This window comes from Aspergillus neoniger (genome assembly GCF_003184625.1).
Source record: "Aspergillus neoniger CBS 115656 unplaced genomic scaffold BO87scaffold_37, whole genome shotgun sequence".
Taxonomy (NCBI): Eukaryota; Fungi; Ascomycota; class Eurotiomycetes; order Eurotiales; family Aspergillaceae; genus Aspergillus; species Aspergillus neoniger.
Genome location: NW_020291165.1, coordinates 694 through 12,023, shown reverse-complemented (window position 1 = coordinate 12,023; position 11,330 = coordinate 694). Strand labels below are relative to the sequence as shown.

Here is an 11,330-nt window from a genome sequence, read left to right as displayed (position 1 = left end):
ACCGGGGTTCCTGGTTCGTACCTTAGATAAGTGGCCGGGAAGGAAGAATTGACCGACAGTTAGAAGGATGGGATGATTTGTTTTGTGCGTGCTGCAGCAAAATGATGATTGTGGCTGGCGGGCGCGGGTTCTGGGTATGGGGTGTATCCCGGAATACTACTATGATGACTACACTTCGTCGGTGGATGCTTATAATAGCGAGTATTATTGTGGTGTACCTAACATGGTTACTATAATATTATTATCCATCTAGTTAATTTCCCTTCCTTCGTGCTAACTAACTAAGTGCTGATGGATGATGAGGGCCTCGCTGGGCACGGAGATATTGCTTGCTTGGGCAATTGGCATCCGGGTCAGGGGAATTCGGGGAGATCTGCAACGAGCCAAATGATGATGCTGATGAGGAGGAGGATAATTGGCGATCAGTTGAAGGTTACTACCTAGTTAGTTAGTTAACCAACTATTCAGTTAGTCAGTTACTGTCAGTCAATCTGTCAGGAAACAATTTCAATAAATACCCTTATTCAATTACGTTATGCTGCTTAAGTGAGTATGAGTATGGTCTCTAATCGCTTTACTCAGAGTTGTAATAAATTGATTACTATACCTAGGAGAAGTGATATTAAAATACGTACCACAACTTAGTATACTCCACATCTCCAATATTGCACTGCATACGGAGCCTATATTTCGTATATATTTTCTAGTACGGAGTACTTTAGTATCATCATCACAGCATCGTCTACTAAGCGAAGCCCCAAACCCTGAAAAGAACACACAACGCAACACAACGACCACCACAAACGGGCGTGTCAACAAACCATCACTGACAAAAACCTGGATAGTAAGTAACCCGCGGGGCGGGTTGGACAAATGAGCCATGGCCAGCTGTCAAGCTCCATTCCCGGTGGATGCTCTCCGGTAGGGATATCCTGGACAATGTAATTGTCTGGCCCCGTCGAAAACGGGAGGAAAAAACAAAAACAAGAAAATGAATCCTTACACAACGCACAACAAGCCTGGCTCTATCCACACCCTACTGTTGTCCCTGCAGACAACTTTCCTTCCCATGGCGTCGAGAATGTTCAAGATGAATCCATCTGTAATTCCTCTGGACTCTTGGGTCGACTCGTCGGGAACTCCGCCCACCGTCGACTGCTGACCCATGGTTGGCGTCTCGGGGAAGTTGACTGAGTCTCCATAGATAGTCCTAACGGCCTGAGCGTTGAGCCAGCCACTGTGTCTGTTTGGGTCTGCTTTGCGCAGACATGGATGATCCCGTAACTACTACTAACTACTTGACTCCTTGCTCTTACAAAATTTACACAGCCGTCATCCTGGTCTACCATGAGTGTGTAGCCGCTGTCAAGCGCTCTCCCCCAATTACTTAGCCATCCACAGCTGTCAAATATCTCGGAACACAATATTTGACTATAGTCAATTATTTTCTCGGTTAGATACCAGTTTAATTCCCCTCTCAATTCCTTTCATTCCAACACCATTCTCGCTTATCGCTTGGCTAACTAACTAGCTCTCTCACTGACTTTCCACTAACTCCAATTTAACACAATCCTCATAGTCTAGACACCTGGCCCCGTCGCCACACCCAAATCCCGCGACCACTCAATAACCAGTCGATCCGAAAAACTAGACCTCCTTCCCTTCCCCTTTTGAGGTACAAGTCTCGAAACGAACTTGCCCGTCCCACGACCCAAAGCGAACTATCATCCAATCCGTTCGTTCGATTCCCATGCACGCCGCTCAAAGTGGTCATCCTGTGGATCGCGCCATGAGCTGAGTTCCGCGATCCCTCGACCCGACGACCAGGTCCAGCAAGCGGCGCGGCACTTGGCCCATGCAGAACATCATCGTCATCGTCATCATCATCATCATCATCATCTCAGATCCGCCCTCGTCTAACCAGCTAGCTAGCTTGACCATCGCAGCGCTTCTCCTCTCGCGTCAAAAGGGGGGCGTGCACTCATTGGCGCATTCAAACCCCGGAACAAATCCCCGTGCCCACCCTGCTTGCCTTCAACACCCTCAGATCTGAAGGGACTTCCGCGAAAGTTTACCAGTTGAGATATGCTTTGGTAGCTCAGTTTTCCTGGAGTTTATTTCGCAGAGTTGGTGTGGCTAGAGACGGTCTTCTCGCCGCGATACTAAACTTCCCTGGAAGGGTCTGATTGCCACTCCCCCTCCCTTTTTCTACGATGCGATCGGTATCTAGACTAGGCAGGAGTCCTGAAGATGGCTCATCGATCGATCGCGCCAGTACTCCGTATCCTCATCGACTAATCGCGACGACGATGGTGACGATGCGCGAAGCAAGGAGGGTAACTTTCTTTCACGGTCCTCCAGCAAGCTAGCTTATCATGTCACTTACAGTAGAGCGCATACAGATAGGACTTCGTACCCGACAAATATCCGCACAAACCCCGACCTATGGTAATCCCCAATGCCTTGTCCATCTTCAGCAGCCATTGAATCCTTCGTATCGAAGCGCTGCGCCCTAAGCAGTGGGGTACACAGGCTCAACAACATGCCAGGCTTCTCTTCCAACCACGTAGACACAGCGAAGTAAACTACCTAATGATGAAACTTGAAACTTGGAAATTTGCAGACACATCGTCAAGGCGCCAATTAAGCGCCGCCACAATCACTCACCCAAGAACCTAGTAAATGTACTTAGCAAAGTACGTAGATAGACCGTCAAGCTGAAAAGCGCATATCCGGTCTGTCCATCAATTCAGGCTAAAAAGATACTCGCTATCAGCCCTCATATACTCCCGTTATCTGAGTAGTAGTACAGTACGTAAGTATATCTGTGGCAGTGCAAAACCAAAAGCCCCAGCCAGCCAGCGGCAACCGAAACAACAACAACAACAACACCAAAACTAAAAGGGTGTTCAGCTCCGCCCGCTTCTTCTTCTTCTCCCTCGGTAAGTTAGTTAGTTAGGCCAGGTTAGTCAGGTACCTGAAATTAGTGGTTGACTATTCGTTGTTCTTTGGGTTCTTCGAAGTACATACGATACGTAGGTACTGTGGAATATCTAAGAACCTCTTGGATCTCTGCTGTTATTCTCACCGCCAGTTTGGGAACCCCTCATTTTCTCCCCCATGGACAACTAAGTAAGTAACTAAGTAACTCGCTTATCTCCGTGGGTTAGTCAGGTAGTCAGTCAGTCAGTCAGTCAGTCAATGCTTGCAGCAGTAGGTAGGTAGGTAGTTAGTTAGTTAGTTACTACGTAGTAGTAGTTGTTAGTTAGCTAGTACTTGATTGTTCTAGACTTTCGGGGGTGGGTTGGTTGTCACTTGTGCATGCCGTTGATTTTGGTCTGTGGTTTTCGTAAATAGGATGGTTAGGAGTTATCGGGCTTTTTGGAGGTGGAATATATATATATTCGAATTGAACGAAATACTAGTTGAAGACAATATAACTTATGTTACTTATATACTTGAGCAAATAACGGGATATATATAAATAGATGTATATATATATATATATATATATATATATTTATCCCTCTCCATCCTCACATCAGCAGTAGTATTAAATGATAAGTATCTCATGACATGAGAATCATATTAAAGTAACGCATAACATGCTGCTACTATACACCATCACGAGTAAGCAGATACTGTAGTAGTAATTCAACCATATACCCAAAAGTAATAGAAAGTCTATAGTATTACCACGATATCATATCAGGCCTCAACAAAACAAAATCTATCTGGTCCATGAACGTGCGGGCATAACTACTACCTAGCACTGACCGTAAGTATATTTATTCACTTATAACCAGACAAATTGCCAGCTTCGAACTGCCAGCTTCGAACGCCACCATCGAACTTCCACCATCACAAATATACTTATCTCCCAAGGACACGAGCACGAGGAGCAGCCCAAGCACGAGCACGAGCAACTCAAGCACCATCGTGTGTCTACCTCACCGTCAATTCAGATCAGATAAAAAACCCAGCCCAGGACAGAAACCACGACGCCACCTCATGCAAAGCTTCATCAGGGCGCGCCTTCGCTTAACTAAGAAGTGAGTGATACCACGTAGCTGTGATCTCATAACATATAGTACTAACTACTAGTTACTACGGTAAGTAAGTAGAATCTAAAGTACTAAACAGAAAGGACCGGTACTTTCTCTTTCCCTACTACAACTAGTAGTTATTACGGTCCTTTAAATCTTGCAAATACTATCAATACCTCAATCAATATCTGCCTGCGGTGTTTGGATATATACCATACAGAAGAGTAGAGAAACAAGTAAGTACTGAGTATGATGCAAATGTTTGAAACGAAGGAATATTACTTACACATATTCAAACAAACAACAATATAAAACATTCAATCAACTACTACTAACTAATTAACCATCCCAAATGGGATATATACAACGGTGAGACAGACCTTCACAGTCATAGTTAGAAAGCACACATAGTACCATACATACATACATACATAGTAAGTACGCCTTTAACAAACCACGTAAAGATACCTAGTTTCATCGCATATAATTTACTTTACTTTACTTTACTTACTTACTATACTAGTCCCGAAACCTGATCCTATCCCTACTAGTAAGTAAGTAAGTAGGTAGGTAGGTAGGTAGTGACTTCATCATCAGCATCAGCATCAAATCACATCAGCATCGTGACACCACTGCAATAACCACAATAATAACATGACTGCATCAACGCTGCTATAAGATTGGCGGAAATGCTATCAGTCAGCAATACGCAGAGCAAAGTCCAGTTGTTTGTTCTGGTGTGTGTGTGTGGCGCTAGTACATGCATGCCATGCAATGCATCCTGCAGAGTCCGGGTTTTCTGTCTGGCAGGTGCCTGTCCTTTTTTCTACACCGCTACTATCGTTGATGGTGCTGATTCTCCTCCTCCTTTTTCTTTTCTTTTGTCGCTTTGCGCGTGGAAAAGAAAGGAACAGGGTGTGGTGGGTTTGAGGGGTAAGATGAGTTACTACTACTAAGTAGCTTAAGGAGAGGGTTGATAGTGTAGTGGTGTGAGTACGGCAGTATAGCCACTACTTGTAGATGGTTTAAATAAGTCAAAACGCCAATATATATAATACTATGTGTGTGCGTATCTTCCAGCAAGATCATACTTTTTTTAGTCACACCCTGACAGAACAGACCTCCACTTCCTATCTAGACCCAGACAGACAAAACACCTCCGAGCAATCCGGAATTGCTAATCACATCTCGTATGATTCCACGCTCGAATCGAATACCTGGTTCCGCGGTGCAATACCGACACCCCTCCCACACCCCCTTTTTTTCCTTTCAACTTTTTTAATTTTTAAACGTCCTCACTTTGCGTCCCAATCAGACGCACAGACTTGCTATGGACCCCCATGCAGCGCTCGAACAATAGCTCTGTCTATGTACGAAGTACAGACTAAGCCGAGCCTGTTCCACGGGGTACGCATGGTACGCACTCTCATAACGCAGCCCAGTGAGTCATGTCGGGGGCGAGGGATCGGCCTGAAACCAGACAGGCTACCCTTCCGGCCATCTAGGAAGCGCCATGTTCGTCATAAGCGCTAGGATTGTTGCGTAACTCCAGGCCCGTCGCTGCTGTCAAGGAGTCCGGCCTCTTTGACCAGCTCATAAAACCGGCCTTCGCGCTTGATCAGCTCCGCAGGCGTGTCGAACTCGACCACCCGGCCCTTGTCGAGCACCACGATTCGATCAGAATCGATAATGGTATTGATACGATGTGCGATAGTGATGATCGTCCGGTCTTGGAAAATGCTGCTGCGCAACGTGCGTTGCAGCAATGCGTCCGTTTCCACATCCACTGCCGCCTAAAGCTAACTGTAAGTTTGGAGGCGAAATGAAAGAAAAACGGGGGTAAAGTAATGAAACAACCAAATTGCAATGCGATTGGCCACGTACCGTTGCCTCGTCCAGCACGAGAATATTACTAGGCGTCAACAGCGCTCGCGCCAGGGAAACCAGCTGTCGCTGCCCTTGACTGAGATTGGATCCTGCCATTAACTAGGTTAATCCAGATCCTTAATGTGGTAAAAACCGCGCAGAAATGCACGAGAGAGAGGCCAAAACCAGCCACATGCTTACCTCCTTCCTGAATTTGGGCATCCAACTGACCGTCCATTTGCGCGATGTGATCTTTAAGTCGCGCATGTTCTGCAGCAATCACAGGTCAGTTAATCACGCTTAGCGTTCGTATGCAATGTAGCCCAACGTACCAAGCACGCTCCAGAGTTCGGTGTCATCATGCACATGTCGTGGGTCCAAATTATCCCGTACGGTTCCTTCAAACATGGCCGGATCTTGAGGAATGATGGCAAGGCGGCCCCGCAGGTCGAAAAGGCCAATGGTCGACACGTTCAGCCCGTCGATGCTACACACAGCGTTAGCCTTTGAACCTATTTCGCCACGATGGAATAACGTCGGGCAGCAGTCCTTACCTGATGCTGCCATTATCCGGTTCGATAATGCGGAACAGTGCCAGAGTCAGTGAACTCTTGCCTGCACCTGTGCGACCAACCACGCCGATCTTCTCGTGGGGCTTGATATCAAGATTGATATCTTTGAGCACGAGATCAAGCCCTGGGCGGTAACGTGTGCTGTAGTTGTTGAACGATACCGCGCCTTGCGCCGGCCAGCCAATAGCAGGACGATGCTTGAAAATCACCTCTGGTGCCTCGCTGGGCAGGCTTGCGTACTCTAGTACACGCTCAACCGACACGATGTTGGTCTCAACCTCGACCGTCTGGCGGACGATCCAGTTCAGGGATTGGGTAATCTGTAGAGCGTAGGACATGGCTAGACCAACCATGCCAGCAGATATCCCACTGCCGGTCGCTACGGAAACGATAGAAAGTACCGCGGAGGCCAGGATGATTACAGAGCCAATGAACTCGAGACGCACAGCAAGCCAACGGTTGGCACTGATGGATGGGAAGTATGCACGCACATTCGCATCCATTCGCCACTCGTTCTCCAGAGTAAATCGCTCTTCCTGTCTATAGGCACGAATCGTCGAAATGCCGCCCAGAGACTCCTGGAAGTGAGCATAGATAGGACTGCGCGTAACGCTGTCCAAGCGCTTCAGTTCACGCGATGTGCGGAGGTAGTACTTTTGGTAGCTGAAGTATACGTAGCTCAAGGGAATCACCAGTATGAGGAATGCCGGGGTTGAGGATGCGATAACAATCATGGTGAAAATGGCTTTGGCAGAGTTGCCGAAGAGCTATTGGCAGATGTAAGCAACAGTAGCCAATCAGAAGGGTATCTCAAACTCACCATGTTGAAGGTCCGCGCAAGCACTTCATCAATGCGATAGACGTCGCTAAGCAAGTAAAGTTAGCCTTCCTCGATCAAATCTCATATCTCAATGACACTAGGAAAAGAACTCACCTAGAGAATCGGTTGAGAATTCGGCCGGATGGTGTTGTCTCGAAGAAGCTCATGGGAGAACGGAAAATGGCGAATGCCATGCGTTCATGAAGTTTGCGGGAGGCCTGGCATATGGTTAAGCAATTGATGTAGAAGCATCTTGGGGTAAGGGAAATCCAGCATACCTCAATAGAACAGAAAATCCACAAGATCAAATTCTGAACGATGACCAGAAGGGACGATCCCAAGCCAAAGGCCAAGTAGATACCAATGTATTTGCCGACAGGCACATCTGGCTGGGCTTCGGTAACTTCAGACCAGTGCTTAAGCCAAAAACTGCCTAAGACCTGCGCAGTCTGGGCTCCCAGGAGGGCGGTTAGGTAGAAGCAAACGGCAACGATGTTACTGTTCTTAGCGTACTCGCCATAAACGCTCCACTTGACTTTGCCTTGCTGCGAGGTCTCTTGGGTCTGCTTGCTCTTCAGGACATTTTCTTCGTCCCCTAGCTTCCGCCTAGGGCCCTTCCAGCTGGCAGTGCTCGCACGTCGCAGAGTTACAGTGCTTGTTCTTCTACCACCAGCAGCCCTGATCGGAGCAAGGGCACCAATTTCTCGCTCAGCATCCTCAGGATCCGAGTCAGACTCCGCATTATCAATAACAGTGACAGATTCCGAGCTTTCAGGGCTCGCTAGGTCACGGCTATCAGTGCCAGACTCTTCGTCGTCGTCCGAGTCGTTCATTGTGGTACGAACCAGGTTCGCGACCTCACCCTTCATAGCCAGCAATTGTTCATAGGTTCCGCTCTCGATAATGGTCTTGTTGCGCAGCAAGCCGATGTAATCAGCCTCCTTCAAAACAGGAATAGCATTTGTCGCAAGGATCCTAGTCTTGGTGCTCAAAATACCGTTTTGACCAAGAACCCTGTTGATGAGATGTCTTCCCACATGTTGATCGACTGCAGAGAGCACATCATCGAGAAGGTAGATGTCGGCACGAGCATAGACAGCTCTAGCGAGGGTCAACCGAGCCTTTTGTCCTCCAGATAGTGAGATTCCTCTTTCACCAACTTCGGTTTGATCACCATCCGGCAGATTCTTGAAATCGTCCAGCAAAGCACATGCCTCGACGGTGAGGTCGTAGAATTGGGGGTCCCAGCGATGACCAAAAACGATGTTTTCACGGACGCTTGCGTTCATGACCCAGGGCGATTGGGCAACATAGGCAATGCGACCTCGTACAACAACTTCACCTTCGGTCCTCCACAAATCACCCAGCAATGACTGAAGCAAAGACGATTTACCAGCTCCGACTCTCCCAACAATGCAGCTGAGCTCACCCTTACGGGCACTGAAGCTGATGTTTTCAATCACGTGCGTGCCTTCGTACCTGTTCCACGTGAAGGAAGCATCCTGAATTCTGACAGACTCGTCACCGATATGAGAAACGGTATCCTCAATCTTGACAGCGTCGGTTTGCAATTCCTCTGCGGTGAAATAATCCGTCAGACGCTTGACAGCCACCGAGGCTTCAATGACAGCCGTGATGACCATTGGAAGGATAGAGAGCGGGAAAGTAAGCAGGTTGAAGAGCGTCAAGGCCGGAAACACCACATCGGTGGTAAGAGGCTTGTCTTGCGTCAAGGCGTAGACAGTGAAAGTGGAGCAAGAGACAAGGAAAGGGGTCGACTGCCAAGTAAAGTTTGCAATGGACTGTGTCGCACCGATTTTGCGGAGCGTGTTCAATTCCAAGTCATTACGGATGTGGCTGAGCTTGTTCATGAAGGCTGTATTCCATGCGTAAAGTTTGATACTCTTGATGTTGTTCAAAATCTCCGTCATCAATCGTGATCTTGAATCCTTGTTCTTCATCTGAACAAGCTGCAGCTTCTTCATCATCCGAGCTATCACACCGTTCAACGGAATCATGAGTAGCATCACACCAATTCCCGCGAACATGCTGTATCCGACAAGCTGATAGAGAGAGAGCATGCAGAGGGTGATCTGGAACGGCGCAGACCATAGCTGAACGCCGAACTGGGTGAGATCGGACAAGCGCTGCTGATCGACAGCCATATGATTGACAATGTCACCGGTTGTCTTCGTTGAGCGGCCCTCGCTGGAGAGTCTCAGTGACTTCGCGTAAATCAGGCCAGTCAGAGCAGACTTGACGCGCATACCGGTGTCAAAGGCTCTTTGGAAGTATTGGTGAAGACACATGGTCTGCGATACGGACACCAGAAACATGGCGAGAGCTATGGCCACACCCCGAATGACTGGCTGAGGCTCGTCGGTCCGGTAGGAATTGATGAAGTTGATCAGCAGACGCAGAAGCTGGGGCTGGACGAAGGCCAGTGTGTCGCTTCCGCATTTGATCATTCCACCACGCAAGAAAGAGCCACCGAATGATTTGATCAAAGCCAACGATAGAGAAGGCTTGCTCTTCTTCAGCTCATGTTCCCAGTTCTCCCTGAGTGTCGCCCCAGTCACGCCGGTTGTATCGCGACGGCGGAGGTTCCAGAGATCATCTTGGGTCAAAAAGTTTTTGTAGCCAAATTTCATCATCGGGGTCATCCAGCTGAAAGTAAGGACCGAGAAGATATCTGCATACTCATAAGGGCACTCATCCTCGTCGCCCAACGCATCGTAGGCGCTCTGTTTCTTGGGAACCAAGTACTCTAGAGCGAATTCCAAGAGCGCCAGGCCCAAGCTCACCGAGAAAGTAACGAAGTATGGAAGCTGATCCTGATATGCCTTTCGTGCCACAAGCGACCGCAATTTGATTCCGTAGACGATGGTGAAGAAGAGCCAGTAGAACAAGACGACGCCGTTGGGCTGCCTGCTGCGCCAGTGCTCATAATACTGCACTGCAAAGATGACGGCGAGAGAAGCAAGCACAAGAACTGAGCTCCAAAATTGAAAGTCAGCAAACCAGATGTCCGGGTAAGTTTCGACCTGAATGGCTGCCTGTAGGGCAGTAGCAAAGATTAAGGCGGACAAAACGACCTAAGCATAGGGGCAATGGGCACCAGTCAGTCCATAGGCAGGGATACCATAGGGGAAGGGATAGGATACTAACCAGCTTGGCATAAAAATGCCAGTTCTTCGACACAGGCTGAGGGATTCGCTTTTTCAGCAAGAACCACACAGCACCTGTACCCATAAGCAGACCCCATGCTGCAACGACAGCCACTCCGGCATCCAGAAAGCATGGCGTCAAATCGAATCTGAACTTGCTAATCGGGCCCCAGCCCTCGACGTCGCCACAGAAGGGCTGCGACTTGGGGGACTGGAATGCTGTGTTCAGGTTTGACGATAGCAGGGATCCGGGGGTGGAATCCCCCAGGAACGTTTGGGAACTGCCTTCCAGCATTTTCCCCGAATGTAAGTATCCCAACCACTAGATCGCTCGTCCTTTCGGACATGCAACGGGGGGAAAGGGAGAAGCAGTGAAAAGCCCCGAGGTTGCCTTTTCACGCAAGGAAGGATTGCGATCGTGAAGGAAGAACGTTTCGTCGAGGGCGATAACCACGGAGAACTACTGATTCGTTAGTGAGCTGCAAGCTGCTTACTAAAGGCATCGGGGCCCAAGCTTTGGCGGAAAAGATACAAGGCTAAGTAAGCAGTCATACAAGGGCTTTACCGTTCTGTCCGGCCTGATAAGCGGCTTAAGCGCATGGCCCCCTTTTCCCTTTCCCTGGTGCAGTTGCGATGAATGCAAACCCTTTTGAAATCCGTATATAAAGCGTGGATGTTGGTATAAGTTGAAGCGTTGCAGTTGTCCTCCCGTCCTCCTTGTACCTTTTCTGGTCAAAGTCAAGCCGGGAGGGATGTATTCCGAACTTATGACATAATTCGGTCTCTTTCCTCGTGGTAACGGTGCTTGGCAGGGTTGATCCAAGGTTCTCGACCGAAAGCAGTATCTATAACTGCCATT

General features: G+C 48.3%; 2 protein-coding genes across 2 annotated transcripts; one reads left to right on the top strand and one right to left on the bottom strand.

Annotated features, from left to right (window-relative positions):
* Positions 1 to 2,542: 2,542 nt before the first annotated feature.
* BO87DRAFT_390116 (uncharacterized protein) lies at positions 2,543 to 4,687 on the top strand (the record flags this gene model as incomplete). Its single annotated transcript, XM_025624918.1, has 11 exons — positions 2,543 to 2,580; positions 2,624 to 2,700; positions 2,835 to 2,942; positions 3,040 to 3,132; positions 3,290 to 3,336; positions 3,807 to 3,939; positions 3,989 to 4,052; positions 4,105 to 4,116; positions 4,267 to 4,282; positions 4,570 to 4,600; positions 4,644 to 4,687. 11 exons carry the CDS (start codon positions 2,543 to 2,545, stop codon positions 4,685 to 4,687), a joined length of 663 nt encoding a protein of 220 aa, XP_025475839.1.
* An 888-nt stretch (positions 4,688 to 5,575) lies between these two features.
* On the bottom strand, positions 5,576 to 10,766 carry BO87DRAFT_317629 (ATP-binding cassette glutathione S-conjugate transporter YCF1; the record flags this gene model as incomplete). The annotated part of the gene is made up of 9 exons (XM_025619775.1): positions 5,576 to 5,839; positions 5,931 to 6,022; positions 6,114 to 6,182; positions 6,245 to 6,399; positions 6,467 to 7,251; positions 7,305 to 7,350; positions 7,419 to 7,522; positions 7,583 to 10,399; positions 10,473 to 10,766. 9 exons carry the CDS (start codon positions 10,764 to 10,766, stop codon positions 5,576 to 5,578), a joined length of 4,626 nt encoding a protein of 1,541 aa, XP_025475838.1.
* Positions 10,767 to 11,330: the final 564 nt, after the last annotated feature.